The sequence below is a fragment of the Melopsittacus undulatus genome, chromosome 12, assembly GCF_012275295.1.
Source record: "Melopsittacus undulatus isolate bMelUnd1 chromosome 12, bMelUnd1.mat.Z, whole genome shotgun sequence".
In the NCBI taxonomy this organism is placed as follows: domain Eukaryota; kingdom Metazoa; phylum Chordata; class Aves; order Psittaciformes; family Psittaculidae; genus Melopsittacus; species Melopsittacus undulatus.
In genome coordinates this window covers 15,434,780-15,453,475 of record NC_047538.1, presented here as the reverse complement: position 1 = coordinate 15,453,475, position 18,696 = coordinate 15,434,780, and the positions used below count along the sequence as shown (strand labels likewise).

At 41.0% G+C, this 18,696-nt stretch overlaps 1 protein-coding gene across 3 annotated transcripts in view; it reads left to right on the top strand.

Moving 5' to 3' along the window:
- Window positions 1–4,215: 4,215 nt before the first annotated feature.
- GOLGA3 (golgin A3) overlaps window positions 4,216–18,696 on the top strand; it is a 28,235-nt gene continuing 13,754 nt past the window's right edge. For 2 of the 3 annotated variants that reach the window (XM_034068259.1, XM_034068258.1), the window contains exons 1-11: window positions 4,216–4,524; window positions 8,506–8,787; window positions 9,672–9,784; window positions 10,268–10,959; window positions 12,155–12,266; window positions 13,484–13,790; window positions 14,404–14,606; window positions 14,965–15,102; window positions 16,046–16,207; window positions 16,966–17,334; window positions 18,488–18,565. In XM_034068259.1, coding sequence (XP_033924150.1) covers window positions 4,392–4,524; window positions 8,506–8,787; window positions 9,672–9,784; window positions 10,268–10,959; window positions 12,155–12,266; window positions 13,484–13,790; window positions 14,404–14,606; window positions 14,965–15,102; window positions 16,046–16,207; window positions 16,966–17,334; window positions 18,488–18,565 — 2,589 coding nt within the window. In that variant the 5' untranslated portion in view covers window positions 4,216–4,391. The remainder of the gene's footprint in view (window positions 4,525–8,505; window positions 8,788–9,671; window positions 9,785–10,267; window positions 10,960–12,154; window positions 12,267–13,483; window positions 13,791–14,403; window positions 14,607–14,964; window positions 15,103–16,045; window positions 16,208–16,965; window positions 17,335–18,487; window positions 18,566–18,696) is intronic. The other variant, XM_034068260.1, reaches the window with a different exon arrangement.

The following is an 18,696-nucleotide window of genomic DNA, read 5'->3' as shown; positions in this document are numbered from 1 at the left end:
ATTTACTGGAATCCCTGCACTTAAAGGCCCCATTTGTGTTAGACAATTTTTCTGCATTTATAAACAACTACCACCACGTTCCCCTGTTGTGCTAAAACTTACGTTACTGATGACAGATATCTTTCAGTATGAAGAAATCTATTTCTCAGACAGCCTGTTTAAGCCTGTTCCAGCTTTGTGCCATGCTTGGGCAGTAGTTCTCGACAAGTGGTTATTCCTGTAGCTGGGGGGCTTGGTGCCATGTGGTGAACTAATAAGTAAAAAAAGACATACTTTGGAGCTTTATCCAAGCAATAAATTGTCCTAGAGAAATGGGATCAAAGTGAAGAAGCAAACATGGACAAGTACTCCAGCTGAACAGCTGCATTAGTGACTCAACAGTTCTTGAGTTCTCTGCAAGAGGTTAAACTCCAACTTTTTATGTTCTCCAAAGACTACCAAAGCAACGGACTGAATGAAGATTAAGAATTCAAGTCTTCCTCACCATATGATCCTTGGCATCTTCTGTGGAGGAGTACCCAGCAAAGATCACTACTAAAGAATTTGAAAGACTGATTCATACACGTGACTTCTTGGGGATTCCTCTCAAATCTCATTCTGTTAATGTCCATTTACTCAGCTCTCCTTTACCCATACAAATCCCACATATGATTTACAAGCTCAGAGCTGAGCATGTACATCCAGCCAAGGTCAAACTTCAGGCCACATCAGTGCTGGGCCACAGCCTAGGATTGTGCACTCATACAGGTATCTGGCTCAGGTGGCAGAACAGAAGGAGGCTGCTATTCTCCGGAGCCAAGCATACTCTCCAGATACGTGTGCAGATCCCATACTGGACTGTGCTTGTGGATCTGTGAACAGTAAAAGATGTTTCATTCAGTAGAGCCTCTAAGAAGATTGCACTGAGGCACCACACTACATAGTTCTTCTTGATCAAACTCATTTAATCCCTACCTCTGATCATTGGGCTTGCTAGCTTCTCTGACCTCATGCATCTGCACTTGAAAATAGTCTTCTTCCTTTATTACTTTGTAATGTTCTCTCCCAGATCATGCCTCAAGGGCTACCTCTGCTTACTGTGGGAGGAAAACACCCAGTTACTGTCACCAGCAATGTGCCAGGAGCTTGGTTAACAGGTTTGCAATTTAAACAATTTAGACTTGCTGATGGTTTGGGTTTAACTATCTTCCTGACCTGTTGAACAGCTTCATGTTTTCTAGAGAAACAGCTTCATGGCTTCATATCCATAGTAAGGATGATTTGGATAGGTTGATAAGAGGAATATCTGGAAAAGCAAACTAGGTATGTTTACCTGGCAATTATATTTGGAGTGACAATATGATGACTTTTTTTTTCTATGAAACTAAAAATGTTCAGTTTTCTGAGCTGTTGGGCAGCCATGTCACCTTCCACGTGTCTGGTTTTCCATGCCCATTTACTGAACAACATTCCAGTACATACAGAGACTCTAGCAGGGTTAGGAGTAAAATCTACCCAACTGATAAACTCTCGAGCAACCCCCAGATAATCCCAGTGCAACAAAATAAACTACTGTACTAATGGAAACATCTAGACAAGCAGCGTAAGCATAGGAGGAAGCAGTGGTGTGAAATACCACTCAAACCACCAGGCCCCAGTGCCCTACAGGACTTCTGGGATGCCCCATGCCAGAAAGATGCTGAAAACTTTTAATGACCTATTTATGAGGAAAGGCCTACCGGGAACACTGCGAGCATGCTACCAGGACATGTCATTGAACTCCCCTGACTAACCCAGTCACTGGCAACACTAATAAAGGAACGTGAATGATCAGACAATGAAGGCTGCATCACTGTTATGCACAGGTGTAATTTCTAACACACGCACAGGTTAATTTTAACGTGTGCAAGCCGGCTGCCGCCGGTAAGCGCCCTGGGCTTGGCCTGGGCTCGGCCCGGGCTCCGCCCCGCAGCGGCATCCCCTCAGCGTACACTCGACCTCGCTGCCCGGCTGCCCCCAGCGCTGAGGGAAACCCCCCGGGAGCCGGCCGAGGTAAGGCGCTGCCCCTCCCTCCGCTCCCGGAAGGGTCCGTCCGGAAAAGCCGCCGTCTCTCTAGCTGGCCCAGCGGCACCGGCCGGCTCCTCGGCTGCATCAGGCAGCCAGGGCTCGCCGCCGAGGGGCGTGGGGCCCGGCTGGGCAGTGGCGGCGCGGCCGAGGGCCGGAGGGGTCCGCGCCGGGTCCGGCCCTCGGCGGCGGCGCCCGGCTGGTGGGGGAGAGAGAACCGAGTTGCACCGCCCCGCCCTCCCCTCCCCTTCCCGGCGGAGGCAGCGCCACGTCTCGGGCAGGAGCCGGCGCCGGGAAGGCTGCCCCAGGTCTGCGGGGTCTCTCCGGGAAGGGTGGCTGCGGGCGCGGCGGCAGCTGAGGCGCGGTGTCCGCTGGGGGTGGTCTGGGGGTGGTCTTAAACTGCCCAGTGCTGCTTCAGGCCTGGGGGGTGCGTTCGGGGGCCGTTTTCCTTCGCTCCCGGCGGCCTGGCGGGGTGCGGGGAGCAGCTGGTCCGGCCCGGCTCTGTGGGCTTCGGCCCCGGCCCCTTGGGTCTCTTTGCCGGCGCCCGAGAGGCACCTGGCGCCTGCTCAGGGACCCCTGAGCCGTGTCTCGCCTGGGGGCTCCCCGGTCTGTGACGGGGTTCTCTTGATTATTGGTGTTTCGAGCAAAATGAGCTGGTTTCGCACAGTTCCTTTTCCTGTGGGGTTGTGGCTCGGTTCCCTTGGCGTGCGTACATCTTTGTGCTCGGCACAGAGATGTAGAAGGACTCTTGAGGCCAGAGTATTTTGACCTTAATATTTGTGAATGGGTTGTACAGGAGAAAGTTGTTCATTGTGACCCTGATTACAAAAAGGTGTTTTATTGCAAAGATAACACACCGTTAATGTTGGCTGGATTTTGCCAAGGTGTGAGCAGTCCAAATTGTGCTTCCTTTTGTCTGTAATAACTCTTTGTGTCTTGTGTGGTGTCTACTTATTGTACAATGGCTGTTCTGTAAGCTTTGTTATATAGAAAAGCTTTTAAAATCAGTAACAAATCTTAGTGAAGGTAGAAATCTTTTTGTTTGGCTGAGGCTTCTGTTTTATAAGTGTGCTTCAGGTTTCTGGCTCATTTTCAATTCACCTACATAAGGGTCACCTACATAATCGAGTCCTGTGTATCCTGAACTGTTAACAGCCTTAGTAATGGTTTGGAGATGAGTGATGGTGGTGCTGGTGACCAGGGCAGTTTGGTAAAAATAGTTAACACAAGTACTTTCTGCAGATACAGAAGGAATGTTGTTAAAAATATTTGTGTTCATGTAAAAATGCAGTTAAAATATTCCTGACTTGACATTTCCCCTTTTTCTTAACTGGGAATTTCTATTTTATTAGTAAACAGGAACCATCTTGTAATCTGAATTAAGCTGGCAGTAACTATTTGAACAAAATTTGAGTACTTGAAGTGACTATGTACAACAGCTTCTGTCACGTTGTATTAGTTGGCTGGGCTATACCCAAAGGTAACATCTGAATGTCTGGAGAGTCTTTTGTAAAGTCTATAGGCTGTGTTTGGAAATTCTCCTCTTGACTGGCCGCAGGAGAAGCCAGTGTTGAACTGCAGCCCAGGACCCATTCTGACTGCCAGTACATGCTGGAATCAGTAGAGCAGCTCTGTACTGTGGAACATACTCATTGCTCTGCAGACAAGTAATGATGTAATTTTATTTAAAAAAAATAATCTGAATTCCATACTGCATTGTAACTAAGGTTCTTGAAACTGAAGTCAGAGTAGGTCCTTGAAATAAAATATGTGGTGTGAAAGTCCAGGCTCTTAATTTGCAGAGTAAAATGCTACTCTGAATACTGGCTCACTTATTAAAGCAGAGGCCAAAGAGGCATTTCCATTAAAAGAGACACTGATCTTAAACCAGTTGTCTCACAGAATATTGTCTTGTTGCATCATTATACTGGTGTATCAATGCTACTTAAGAAAAGTTGTTAAACAGATCTCTTCATCTTCACAAAAGCTGGATACTTGGTTGTATTTAATTGTCTCTGTTACTGTCCCATGTCCTGGTTCAGTATGTTGAAGTTGGGCTGGTGGGTAATGTGTGAGCATGGCTTTCTTTTTAACTTGTATCTTCCAAACTCAAATGTTTGTACATTTACTACGTTTTGTTTCTAGAGGATGAAGCTCCTTGGTGATTACAACTTCGGCTGCGAGCTGTTTCCATGATCTCCAGCACACCAACAGCTGTGAAGCTCAGAGCTGTGCTCCTGGGTAACATCTTGATGCTGTTGTTGCAGATGGAGAGAAACAGGACTTGGTAGTTCAATTGGAAGCAAATTATTCAGAAGAACTTTCTGGGGATCTGGATTGCTTTTACCATGGACTCCTCAGCTGTCCAGCAGGATCTTCATTTGGAGAACAGAAGCAGTAATGGGGCCCCTAGCACCTCTGAAGAACTTCTGGATTGTAAAGCCAAGTCAGATTTGCCAGTTACAGCAGATGAAATTAACAGTAAGTTATGTCATATGTATCAAATAACTTCCTAGGCTTATCTACAGTCATATCTTTTGTTGTTCAGCTTATGCTGAAAGATGTTTTTTTCCTTGAGGTCAGGAATTTCTTGTATAGCACTCTTAAGTTTGGTGAAGGCTATGGCTCTATTGATGGGAAAACTGTCTTTTGTTTTAAAACTTAATCTTTCAAAATGAAACTGTTAAGTACTGTTGGCTGCCATTTGAGTGTGTTTTGTACAGGGTGTTACTCTGTTTTCTGAGAGTGTTTCCAAGAGTGTATACTTGAAATTCTCTGGAACTAACAGTTGTGAAATGGTTGTTATGGAGTAAGCTCATGACTGGAGTACTTTGTTTTGGCAAAAGAAAATTTCCTAATAAATTAAATTGGTTACCCAAAATGTACTTAAAAAGTCTCCCTAAACTTCCATGTATGGAAGAAAGATGCTGGCAGGTAGTCCTCAGATTACCTCAAAATAACTTTTATACGTAGACTAGCTCTGTAATAAAATAATTATGCAGGTGTTTACAAAACACTTCAGAGGACACTGATCTGGGTAAATTATAGAGCCAAACTTAGGCTGGAAGGGATCTGTGTGGGTTATCTAGTCCAACCTCAGGCACAGAGCAGACCTAGTTTTGAAGCTGGGTGCAGTTGCTCAGGGCTTTGGTCTGTTGAATGCAACAGCCTTTCTACCCATTCCAGTACTTAACTGATTTCATTGTGCAAATCTTTTTTCTGCATTGAATTGAGACCTCCGTGTCTTCACTGCAGGTATATAAGGATATGGTGGTATATGGGTGGAGGGGGTATTTATGTTGTGGCTGCCTAGATACGCAAAAGTACAGAGGCTCCATATATAAAAGGAGGGGATCATGTGATTGTTAGTCCTCCACCCTTCTCTTATACCACAGATATATCATCTTGTCACAGATAAGAAAGTAGAGGCCTAAGACTTTATTTGCATTTCTTACACTGCCCATTATCGGTCTGGCAGTGTGTAGTTATATGATGATTAATTCATCTTTTATGAAGCTGGAGATAATGCATTCCTGTTTTCTCCTGTACTGGACATCATCCAAACACTTAAATTGTGGCCTACAAATAGGTAATATGTCTTTTTACTGTTTTCAATCTAATTGCATCTCCTCCTCCACTGTTCTAAAAAGACTGCAGCTGTATTGACACTACCGCAATTAAATTACTTTACTTCAAGGCAGCATTTAGATTCTGAGTGTCTCATAACCTCAGGAAGTTGCCAGGAAACCATTTTTCCAGAATGTTGCTCCAGCATTGCTTTTGTATATGTACACCACTCAGAGTTGTGGAAATTAAAATGTAAATAAAGTATAAACCTGATGCAGTAGTAGCTGCAAGTTCTGAAAGATGGGCAGAAACAATACTTCTGAATGTGTGAGGTATCTTCTTATGTTTGGCTTCTTGTGGCTAGTCTTAGCACTGATACCTATTTTTAAATTTCCTTTTGATAGTCTTTTGGTTTTAAAATGCCTTAAATTCTGACTTCAGTTAGTTATTAAAAAGACAGGCCTGTCCTCTGTCCTCCTTTGTATCCTTGTTGCACCCATTCCTTCCATTGTGCCTGCAGGTGTTTTTGTGACCACCTGGTGAACTAAATCAGAGAACTGATTCGAGCTAAAATGGCCTGAAAATGTTCTCTGCATGACAGATAAGATGCTCAAAAGTGCTTTAATTGAAATCTCAGAGAGCTGATGAGATTTGGCAATGTGAGGCTGGGAACTCTTTATTTTTACCCACATTCAGTTTCCTCGTTCCCTTTTCTCTGAGCTGGTTCACTGTACAGACATCTGTGCTGGCTTAGGGGAGGATGTACTGCAGAGGTGGGAACAAATGGTTAGGGGTGGAAATGTATCTTTTCTTTTTTAAACCGCTCTGAAGTGAAATTTGACTGCACTTAAAAGGAAACCTTTTGCTTTCTTCAATAACAAAAGGGAAAACAATTAAGAAGTCTTACCTTCCTCCTGGAACCCTTTTTTCCATACAGCTTATTTAATTCCAGGATGCACTTTAATGTTCCCCACATACATGAAGGATAATAGCTTTATTTTTTAATTATTCTGCTTTCAGGAGTTTGTAGTGATACATTGTATGGAGAGGGGAAGATCCAGTAGCAATATGTTAATGGGCTGATCTAAATCAATAATTAAAATTTTACTGAATTGTAACTGACTTCCTGGCTACAAAGTATTTCTGCATATGAATCTTAGAAACACTTAGTTTTGGGAGGAGTGGAGGCTTAGAGCTTGGGAGCCCCATATCCTGGGCTGTATCAAAGGAGTGTGACCAGCAGGTAGAAGGAGGTGATCCTCCCCTCTACTCTGCTCTTGTGAGACCTCACTTGGAGTATTGTGTGCAGTTCTGGTGTCCTCAACATAAGAAGGACATGGAACTGTTCAAATAAGTTCAGAGGAGGCCACGAGGGCGATCAGGGGACTGGAGCACCTCCCATATGAAGACAGGCTGAGAAAGTTGGGGCTGTTCAGCCTGGCGAAGAATAGGATGTGTGGAGACCTCATAGCAGCCTTCCAGTATCTGAACAGGGGCTATAAGGATGCTGGTGATGGACTGTTCATTAGGGACTGTAGTAGCAGGACAAGGGGTAATGGGTTGAAACTTAAACAGCAGAGGTTAAGATTGGATATAAGGAAGAAATTCTTTACTGTTAGGGTGGTGAGGCACGGAAATGTGTTACCCAGGGAAGTTGTGAATGCTCCATCCCTGGTGATGTTCAAGGCCAGGTTGGACAAAGCCTTGGGTGGCATGGTTTAGTGTGAGGTGTCCCTGCCCATGGCAGGGGGGTTGGAACTAGATGATCTTAAGGTCCTTTCCAACCCAAACCATTCTGTGATTCTATGATTCTGAGATCTGTTTCTCAGTTCTGGTTTGTTGTGTTTTTTTTCTCTATCTGTCCCCCTCAGCTTCTTTGAGCAGGCTTAAAAAAAACTAAAGTGCTTATTCAAGTCTGTAGTACTAACAGGAAGAAAAAAATTGAAGGAGGAATTTGGGTTTTCCATTTGCAAATACTTTGTGATCATAATGTTAAATATTTTTTTATTAACTTTGTGAAACAGTAATGAAATCTTCCATATTATTCCAATGCGTTCCAGTTACTCCAGTGAAACATGGTGTGGGAATGAAAGGCAGTGACTATTTTGGTACCCTGCTTATTTGAGATCTATAATAATGCTTTTAAAGTTAGATACACAGTTTTGTTGCAGCAGCAGTTTCCTAGATTAAAGTAGTCCCCAGCCAAGTGAAGTAGAAGTGTATGAGAGCTCCAAGATACAACTGGTTTTGAAGATGTATTTTTCCTGATGGAAAATAAAATCAAATATTAGTAAGTGGGGATAAAATTGGCATTAAAGTCATTCTTTAATTGCCTTTTAATTGGTAGATTTATTATTTTCCTACTTGAGAGCTTCGCTGCTGTGCTTTTGATCAAGATGCCCTATTTGAAAACATGCAGAATTTGTTTAAAATTGAAGAACTCTGCTTGGCCCAGGCTGGAAATGGGATGGTGGATGCCTTTTCCCCAGTGGCCAGCAGCATACCAAATAGCTGAATCATTCGGCAGAGACACACAGTTACTGAGTCTTATTTGCAGTAGGGTGCCACTCAGTGTGACACAGATCACATTACTTACAGTTGGTGTTTCATGCTTCTAAACCTAATAAGATTTAAAAACCCATGTGAGGTTTTGAAGATACTTTATGATAATTTTTTAGGTTCTGCTTGAAGGTAATGTAGTAAAGCAGATGAATGGTACTCCTGGTCTTTTAAAATGAAGAATCAGAAGTTCTTTATGAAGTTTCTCTTGCAGTTGCTGTTAGCAATTTTCTTATTCTTACAGACTGAAGGCAACAGTGGTAGCATTGTATTTGGGTGGAGGTGTGCAGATAAATGGGGTAGCTTAAAGTAGCTCAGTGAAACTTTCTTTTCCAGCTACCAGTGTTAACATCAATGAAGTGCCAAATGAAGAGGGAAGTCTGGAGATAAACTGCAAAGTGGATGCCTGCCAGAATGGGCCAGAGTCGCTCTTCCCTGACTCTCGTGTATCTTTTGGCCCCACCAGCAGTGCACAGGGTCAAGAGTCATCCCCAGGTGTGACTGGTTTCCATGGCAGCCTAAGGAAGTCTCAGGGAACTAGTGCTGAGGGCATAGTTCTTAGAAAAGAAGCTTTGCAGTCTCTCAAACTAAGTCTTCCCATGCAAGAAACTGAATTGTGTAAGCATCTGTTTATGGTGGTGCCCCTGCTTTCTCTTGCTGCATAAAGCTTTTTACTCTGAGCCTGGCTCTAGACGTCTGTAACATCATTTAAGCTTGGACTAAACTTCATTTTTGCAGTAAGCTTTCACTTTGAACTGAAATTCATTTTCTTTCAGTAAACCACCCTCTGCTGCAGCTAAGGCACTTGCCCTGCTATTTAAAAACTGTTCTTATGCTGGAGGGGAATTTATGCTTTCTGGGGCTGAAGCTATTGTAACCCTCTTGATTATTAGGAGTAACAAAATAACCAACAACACACACATGGTCAGAACCAGATGGTTTTAAGCGAAGTAATAAAGGAGGGAAGAGAAAAGGGAGAAGCCTTTATATTAAGGTGCCTGTTGCTGCAGGAGTTTTCTGAAGTAAGATTTTAAAAGAAGCCTTAACTACCAGAAAAGTTGAATGTGAGTTATCAAAGAGTAAGAAAATACATCTAGGGAACGTCTTTCTCTGACCCGTAGGGAGTTAGTAGACTGTGTAGGTCTCGCTTAGTTTTATAATTTTAGTATTTTATAAATTTAGTCATTTTGTCAGAAGTGCAGGACAGGTGAGACTAAATGACACCTGTAGTTATGTTCTCGCTGTTTAATCTCTTGTCATATATACATGGAGAACACACAGTATTTACAGATGGAGCAAGGGAAACACACAGCCTTCATCAGTGCTTACACAAGGATTTATTAAAAGAGGCCATTCTGAGGTGCATGCCACTGGGCTTTCCTTGCATTCCTTGCTTAAGCATGAAGCATGTTGCTGATGGTAGAAGGGGCTTTTTCCTTTTTTATCAAATTTGCCTGTGTTGGGATTTTCTCTTTTACTATAAAGATCCCTTTCACTTACAGGCTCAGTAGAGCCTTCACTCCCATTGGAGAAAGAAGAACAAATAAGACTTCAAGCAAGAAGACGGCTAGAAGAACAGCTCAAACAATACAGAGTGAAGAGACATCAAGAAAGAGTGAGTACCACATGGCAGATCTAGATTCAGTGTTAGGAAGGTTGAAAACATTATAATTTCTGTGCTCTAAAGTACGTTTTCTCTGCTTTAAATACTCAGTGGTTTTCTCAAATGTGAGAAAACATTTTTTTTCCTTCTGGACGTGCAACCTCATCAGTAATGTACCGTTTTGTGCTACTAAAAAATGCACGAAACGGTACATTTGTGGAGGCTGAGGGGATGAACCAAACCTAAAACTTAAGCAGATATTCCATTTTTGTCATTTTCTACCTTGATCGTTTTCAACATGCATATACTGAATCTTGCTTGATTGCTGATGTAGTTTACCTTGTTTATGAAATGATGTGTGTATTTAAAAATGTAGGAGTTTATGAAATAAACAGTAATTTAGTGCTTTACATATTTTGCTGTTGAACTTAAATATTTGATGCTAGTTCGAAGGTTACATTCTGGAATTTATCATTGACTCTCTGCTTCTTTTAGTCGAATCAGTCTACATCCAAAAACCGGCCCTCCAGCACCCTAGATCCTGAGCTGATGTTAAATCCAGAAATCTTGCCAAGAGCTAACACTGTAGCAATGACAAAAGAATACTCCTTTTTGCGGACCAGTGTCCCCAGGGGGCCAAAAGTGGGTAGCCTGGGACTTCCAGCATCCTCAAAAGAGAGAAGAAGTTCAAAATGTAAGGCCAGTAAGATACGGTCCTTGGCTGACTACAGAACTGAAGATTCAGGCTCTAGAAATGCTACTGGGAATTTTGTGGCTACTGATTTACCTGGTGGGACTCTGAAGCAAAACAGAAGTGGTCCAGCATCAGTTGTGTCTGAGATTAGTCTACCCTCTGACACAGATGATCGAATAGATAATTCCTCCTTGGCAGAAGATAGTGTTTCAGAGGTTGATGGGAGTGAAGTGGGAATGAGGCTGGATGGAAATGAGAGTGACAGCTCTACCTACAGCAGTGTGTCAGGAAAAGGGCTGTATAACAGTTTACAGAATGCAGAAGGCAAACAGGGTACTCCATATACAGTAAATGGTCAGAAGATACATCCTGATGCAATGGGGCAATTTCCTTCTATCAGTGAGGTGCTACAGGCTGCAGCAGTGGAGCATCAAGCCCAAGAGCAAGAAATTAATGGGGAAGTACGGAGCAGGAGAGACAGTATTTCTAGCAGGTAAGAAAGATCACCATACAGCAAGGCCATTGTTAGGCATTGTACTCTCTTTAGGCAGCCTGTTAGTCTTCTGCTAACTTTGGATCCAGGTTTAACTTACACTCATTGTGATAAAATCTGTTCTTAACTTAGGGATTCTAAAAGAAACCAAAAGGTCATCTCACTTGAGTACCTAAGTGTATCTTTAGAGAAAGATCTTTTTGCCTCTGTGTTTTAAATGTACTGCTAGCTTCTGTGTGTATTTACTTGTGAAGCAAGCATTCATTCACTGTATTCCTGATGTGGCATTGGTGTTTTAAGTTTGATTATGCAGACTTAACTGACTCAGTGATGTTTAATAGCATCCTGTTCCTGATCTACACACGTATCTTTCAGACCTCAAATAGTTATGAAATGCTAAGAGTCTTGTCCTAGATGTTCTTACCCTCTTCAGCATTTAGAATGAGATGTACTTAGTCTCACAAGCTTTTGTATAGGTGGTAGGTATCAAACTGTGATTCAGCAAGTGGACAACTGCTGAAGCCCTTATCAATTGTCTATAGCTGCCTGCTTTATACATGCCAATTTTGAAATTACTTTTTTTTCCCTGCATTGGAATAAAGCATAATGCCCTGAGATGATAACATGAAATCTCTTGGTGACAATTATTCCAGTTTAGACTTAATTCTTACTGTAGTGAGAGATCTTTTTTTCTAGATTCCTTGGTTGTACTTCAGGAAAGGACCATAAGGAATCCCTACCAAATACTTGTTCTTCCTTCATTTGAAGCAGCTGTTGGTATTTCTCAGACACTCTCACATTAAAGCCAGCAATTGCAGATAATAGTTGTGGAGGGTTCGTGCGCCCATTATGTCAATTTGTCTGCTTATAATGAGGTGTGCAGTTAGAAAATATAATGAAGTCAACCATTGCACTTCTGTAAAATAACAAATGTGGGTGTTACACTAGATTCTAGTTGCTGCGAATGTAAGAAACTAATGTGTAAAATCTTAGCATGAATATAACTTCTTTATCTCTTTAGATGGTAATGAAGGTTGTTTTGCTGTATTCTGGATCCATCATAGAGCCAGAAAAAAATGTCCTAAATTGTAGGTCACATGTAGAGTTTAAGTACCTTTTAATTTCGGTTTCATTTCAAGCAGATGAGTGTTGTGTTCTAACCCTTTAACTGTGTATGTGCTGTCTCTGTCTCCAGTGTTTCTATGGAAAGCTCTGTCACGGGAGCTCATGATGAAATGTTGCAGGTTCTGAAGGAGAAGATGAGACTTGAAGGGCAACTAGAAGCACTCTCACTAGAAGCTAATCAGGTAGAAAATGAATTTGAATGTATTTAGCAAATTATATCAATATGTTAATTTTCAAGAGCCTTGTGCTCATTACTTGTGGGGATTCTGTTTTGTAAAAACATTGTTGAACGTGGTACTTTACAAGGACACTGGGTGTCACTAAGGCTGCTCTATTGCTGCCCTCCTCAGCTGGAAAGGGAGAGGAAAAAAAATGACAAAAGGCTCATGGGTTCAGATGAGGACAGGGAGATTACTGAGCAATTACTGTCACAGGAAAAACAGACTAGACTTGGGGAAACTAATTGGTTTGATTGGTAATAAATTCAGAGTAGGGTAATGAGAAATAAACTCAAATCTTAAAAACACCTTCTCTCCACCCCTCTCATGTTCCCTGGGCTCAACTTCACACCTGATTTGCCCGCTTCCTTCTCCCCCAGCCGTGAAGGGCCGTGGTCAGTTCATCATGTTGTTTCTGCTGCTCCTTCTTCCTCAGCAAAGAGAACTCCTCACACTCTTCCCGTGCTCCAGCATGGACCTCCATGTGCTGCAGGGGCACAGCCTGCCTCACCATGTTCTGCACCATGGGCTGGCAGGGGAATCTCTGCTCCAGAGCCTGGAACGCCTCCTCCTCCTCCTTCACTGACCTTGGTGTCTGCAGAACCGTTCCTCTCATATTCTCACTCACCTCTCTGCCATTGTTCTTTTGCAGTTTGGACTTTTTTTTTTTTTTTTCCCTTCTCAGCATATGTTATCTCAGAGGCACTACTACTGTTGCTGATGGGCTTAGCCTGGCCAGCAGCATGTCTGTCTTGGGGCTGGCTGGCATTGACTCCATCAGATGTAGAAGCTTTGTGTTTTTTTGTTTAAAGTCATATTAGGAGATGATAAATCTGGAATAATGGTAGCAGTGTATGAAAAGCTGTATTTTTCTCTTTGTATTGATTGATGCTATATCATGTATAATATAAAGTATTCTTCCATACAGTGCAGAAATGTGTCTTAGTAAAAGTTCTGACATGGTTGCTGATGTATAATGGTATATGTCTTGTCTGTGCTTTCCTCTGTATTTTCTTTGATTACTTGAAATAGCTACTAGGTGAGATGTAAAAAAGAATTTTTTTATAAGCAAGTGGTCTTTGCCTTAGCAAAGCCATTTTGTAGGGCATCTTCTTTAATCAGCTGCTATTGTATTTTCTCTTAAGACTTCTATATTTTGATTTTTTTCTGGACACATTCAGGCTCTCAAAGAGAAGACTGAGCTACAAGCCCAACTTGCAGCTCTGAACATGAAGCTTCAAGCACAGATGGAGCACAGCCAAAATAGCCAGCAGAAGCAGGAATCTCTGAGCTCAGAAGTGGCCACATTAAAGCAGTCTTGCTGGGATCTGGAACGAGCTATGGCTGACCTGCAAAATGCCTTGGAAGCAAAGAATGCTAGTTTGGCTTCTTCAAATAATGATTTGCAGTTAGCGGAGGAGCAGTACCAAAGACTCCTGCTGAAGGTTGAAGATATGCAAAAAAATGTTCTCACCAGGGACAGCACAGGTGGGATGATGTATATGTCAATCTTCAAAAGTTGTTATTCCATAAATAATTTTATTTCAGCATAATTCTGAAGCCCAGGAAGAAGGGATTTTAATCTGTTTCATTGATGTCATACTAATATAATGGTTTGAGTTTTAAGATGGGTTTTATTTTTGTGTCACAGAACTGCCACAATTTGCAAGACGCCTCTGCCAGCTTGGAGAAGAAGTTATAAGTATTTAGTCTAGTAACTGTTTGACAGTGGACTAAGGGGTTTTAGAGAATTGTACAAATACTGGCTTATAATGATGGCTGTGCATGTCAGCATACCTGCTGCTTCCTGATTTTTCATGAGTTGGTAATTTCTGCCTCTGAGGAGCTGTGAATACTTACAGAAATGATTCACTTATTTTCATTTTATTCTGATAATGACCTGATACTTTGGATTCTAGCACTTCACCTCACTTTCATAGGAAAAGCCAATCCTTATGTAATTAGGCATATATCCTTTTGTTCAAAAAGGAAGGAAAAAAAATAAAAAAGCTATGAATATAGCAATAATCCTTGAAAATGTGTGTGTAAAACTACAACAATGGAGTTTGCAAGTCCAAGTTCTTTATTTTTCTTTTTCCAGTTCATGATTTAAGACAGCAGATGGCTTCCTTACAGAACCAGCTTCAGAAGGTGCAGTTGGAACGGACCACACTGACCAATAAGCTAAAGGCATCTGAAACAGAAATCACATCACTCCAAAATGTGCGGCAGTGGTACCAGCAGCAGCTTGTACTAGCACAGGAGGCCCGTGTCAGGCTGCAGAGCGAGATGGCCAATATACAGGTATTACGATTTACTTGCATATGGGAGGACTGAGAATCTTTATGTTAATTTTAGCCAGAGGATGTTGCTTATGAGCTTGGACAAGGGAGCCAGTCTCACTTATATATTCTACAGGTGGAGAGCAGAGGGAAATGGTGATTTGTTTTCATCATGAGGTGTTAAGTCACGTTAATGCTGAGGCATAAATTTAATGAAAGTACTTGCCTTCTGTGGATGAAGCTCTTAAGTGCCATGAAAGTATTGGTGAGATAAAACACAGATAGATTCAGTGTAACTTTTCTAACACTTTTTTTTTTTGGCTAAATTTTGACTGTTGGTATTAATCTGTGAATTTTTTTATTTTTTTCATTCCCTTAAGGCTGGGCAAATGACCCAAGCAGGTATGTTGGAACATCTCAAACTAGAGAATGTGGCCCTGTCTCAGCAGCTGACTGAAACCCAGCACAGATCCATTAAAGAAAAGGAACGTATTGCAGCCCAGCTGCAAAATATTGAGGTATGGTTGTAGGTGGTCTGCGTGATTATATGCTGTCTGGGTTGTGTATTTTAGGTTTTGCAAACTCAAGGTTATTCTAGCAAACTAGTGTAGCATTTGTAAGACAAATTGATTCAAATATTGTATTATACAAACAGTAAAAATTTTGGAGCAAATAAGTTTCATGACATTATGAACAGTAAGAAGGAGCAAGATCATATGTTTCCCATTTCATGGCGATACTTGCCTTTTCAGCTCTGATACTTCATTTTAATTGAATTTTAAAGGTGAATGTAAATATTCTCTTTTGCCCATCCATAAACATTTTCAAGAGAAAACTTAACTGGAAGTTAAGCCAAGTCAATAAAGTGCTTAAGTGTGTGAATTGCTCAATACTCACGTTTGTCCTTCGTACCCTCCAGTAAGGAAAGATGGGTAAATTTTGAAGTGCAGTACACTTACTTTCAAAGCACTTAGAACCTTAAATCCCATTGAATTCCAGTGACATTCCTGCTTCGAAGTCTAAAAGGGCAGTAAAGCAGCAGGTTAATGGAAGCACCCTATTTCTGTGTGCAGTTGCATAAATGACAGGAATTGCAATTTCACGGAGTAGCTACATATCTGAGAAATCTCTTTTGTTTCAGAATTTTTCCAAACAGCTTAATTTTAATAAAGATTCTTCTTTACATCTTGTTTCATCTATTGAGAAAGGACATGGTGTTATTTAAGAAGAATTCTGGTTGTCACAAGTATACAAGACATTCACTGTTATTCTAGGGTGTCTTAAGTATATGAATGAGTGATGTCAGTAAAGACATACAGGTGTATAAGATGGACATCAGAATTATCCTTGTGTCTTTTCTTGTAAAATTTTCTTGACAGTTTACCACCTTCTTTTTTTGTCTCTCTGCCCCTCCCTCTCTGTTAACATTTTAGAAGTTGATTCTTTGCTTTTTCGGTGCAGGCTGACATGTTAGATCAGGAAGCTGCCTTCATGCAGATTCAGGAGGCTAAAACCATGGTGGAAGAAGACTTGCAGAGAAAACTAGAGGAGTTTGAGGATGAAAAAGAGCAGCTTCAGAAAATGGCTGATTCTGCAGCAACACTGGAGCAAGAATTGGAGCAGGTAGAGTGTTGTTAAGCAGCTTCTCAAGGGTTTCAAGGGAATTACTTATTTGGCTGAAAAGGCAATAGTAAATAGATAGTGGACTCTAAAGTTATTTTAAAACCTGAAAGATTGCTGCATAAATGAAGTCCTTACCAAAGTCACTCTGTCCCAGGTGAAAAGGCTCTCCTTTAGTTTCAACTGTCTCAGAAACAGTACTTTTTTAAATTTCGCAGCTACTGTCTTGTAGATATTGGTTTTTTTTTGTAGTGAATTCAGCATGTGATTAAGTATAGACAAGAAGCACAGATCCATGTTCAAAGTTGTTAGGCAATCAGGGTATCATATATACTTACAGTGTAATAAATCTGCACTTTGCTACTGCTTTAACCTTGTAACATACAAAAAGGCATGACAAGGTCTGGAATGAGATAAAGTAAATGATAGCTCAGTATTATATTCCATGTAATTATGACATTACCATAATAACACTAATTTTACCTTATATCTACACATTTCAAGTAACAATTCAGAATACTGTGAATCTTCCTTCAGAATATTCTAAGTTTGTCATCCTGGTCATTGCTTAGCCTATAAAATTAGAGATGCTGCAGGAGTCAATAAGTATAATTAATCGAGAAATAAAAGAAGTGGCCTAGGAAAGTTCTGATTGTTTTTTTTTTTTCCCTAGAAGCTAAAATATTCTATTTTGGTTGGAGTGCATTTGCAAAGATAGCTTTCATTTTGTTTGAATTTAATCTTAAAATACTGCTTCTTAGGTCAAGTTGACTTTGCATCAGCGAGATCTGCAGCTTGAATCTTTACAGCAAGAACACTTAGACCTGATGAAGCAATTCACTCTGATCCAAGAGACATTGCACACCAAAGAGCAGTCCCTGGATGACCTGCAAACGCAGTACGATGAACTGAGGGCTAGATTAGAAGAGTTCCAAAGTGATGCTACTTCTAAAGATGACACGATTCAGTATTTGCAGAATGAGAAGATTGTCTTGGAAGTAGCTCTGCAGGCAGCAAAAGCAAGCAAAGAGCAACTTGATGAAGGAGCAGCACACCTTGGAGAAGATACAGAAGTAGCATCACAAGTCTTGGAACAAATGAGGCAAGAAATGGCAATCAAGTCAAGCCAGGTAATGAATCCCGAAAAGGAGCTCATTTAAAGTAGCTGTTGCAGGGGAGTATTGCCACAGGCACATGATAGACCCAGTTACAGGAGAGGAGATTGGTACATATGTGTAGTTGCAAGATTCAGCTAGAGGGAATATTTTGACCAGTTCTGTCACTTTTGCCTGTTGGCAGACAGTCTGGTGTAGCTTTACATCCTGTTATGTCATTGGTGAGCTTACAGTTAATACCTCTTGGTATCTATGTGCATTTACACATTTGTGTGTTATGGAAGTTGAGATTAATTGATCTTACTCTGTCTGCTTCCAGGAGACATCTTTCCAGAATCTGCCAATTTTAAAAAGCAATACCTTTTAAGTATTGATCAGGTTTTTGAAGTATTTTTTTGTGTTGCTTTTCTGTGTACTGTGGGGCAGATATCTTCTTATGCAGTAATTTGGTCATGTGTAGCTGTGCCTTTTCTCTTGAAACCATATACCAGGGTTTACTTTTGCATATTGTATACCAAGACTTTTTTCTAGTCGTGAACTGTTTTACAAGATCAGGCCTAATGCATGTCCTTATTTTTTTGTGGCTGCTTTAAATTATGGTGACTCTCCCTTTCACAATGTAGTTTTATAGGTGTGTATGCTCATCTTTTAAGGCATCAAAGCTCTGTAGGAAGAGCTTTCTTATTGATCATTGGTAATGATGAGTTCCTGGGAATTTTTAGAGATTCTTTTGAATATAATAATGGGACTTGTTAGTAGCACAAATAGAAGTATTGAAGAACTATGGAAGTATATTTAACATAAAGATTGCTTTTCTTCTTTCAAAGAACTGTCTGGTTTCATTTGATCCTGTATGTGTGAACAGGTTCCATCCAGATGCAACATGTACACTGATGATGCATACTTAAACTTTAATGGCAGGATAAGGGGACTTACACATTCCTGAGAGTTGACAAAACTCCCTATGCGATAACCTGTGTGAATGTATTTCTATATAAAATGTGTTATATAATAGTGCCACTGAGATGCCTAACCAGAAATGAGATTTCTCATTAGATTAAGTAATTGGTATGAGTATAGTAAAAGAGACGTCACTGAAGAAGTAATGTAGAATATGACATTTGGCATGTAAACCAATGTGCTTGCCTTTTTTTTTCCCCTCTGCCAGGTAGAAAATCTACAACATGAAAATGCCAACCTTAAAAAACAGGTTCAAAAAGTGAAGGAGCAGTTCCTGCAGCAGAAGGTAAGGAATAGCAGACTTTTTCAAAGAAATAAATCTAAGGAATATACTTTTTTTTCCTTCTTAATCCAGTGGAGGCATGTGCTTTTGAGGGGTTTGTGAAGACACTTAAATCCATATTCTGTATCAAATAA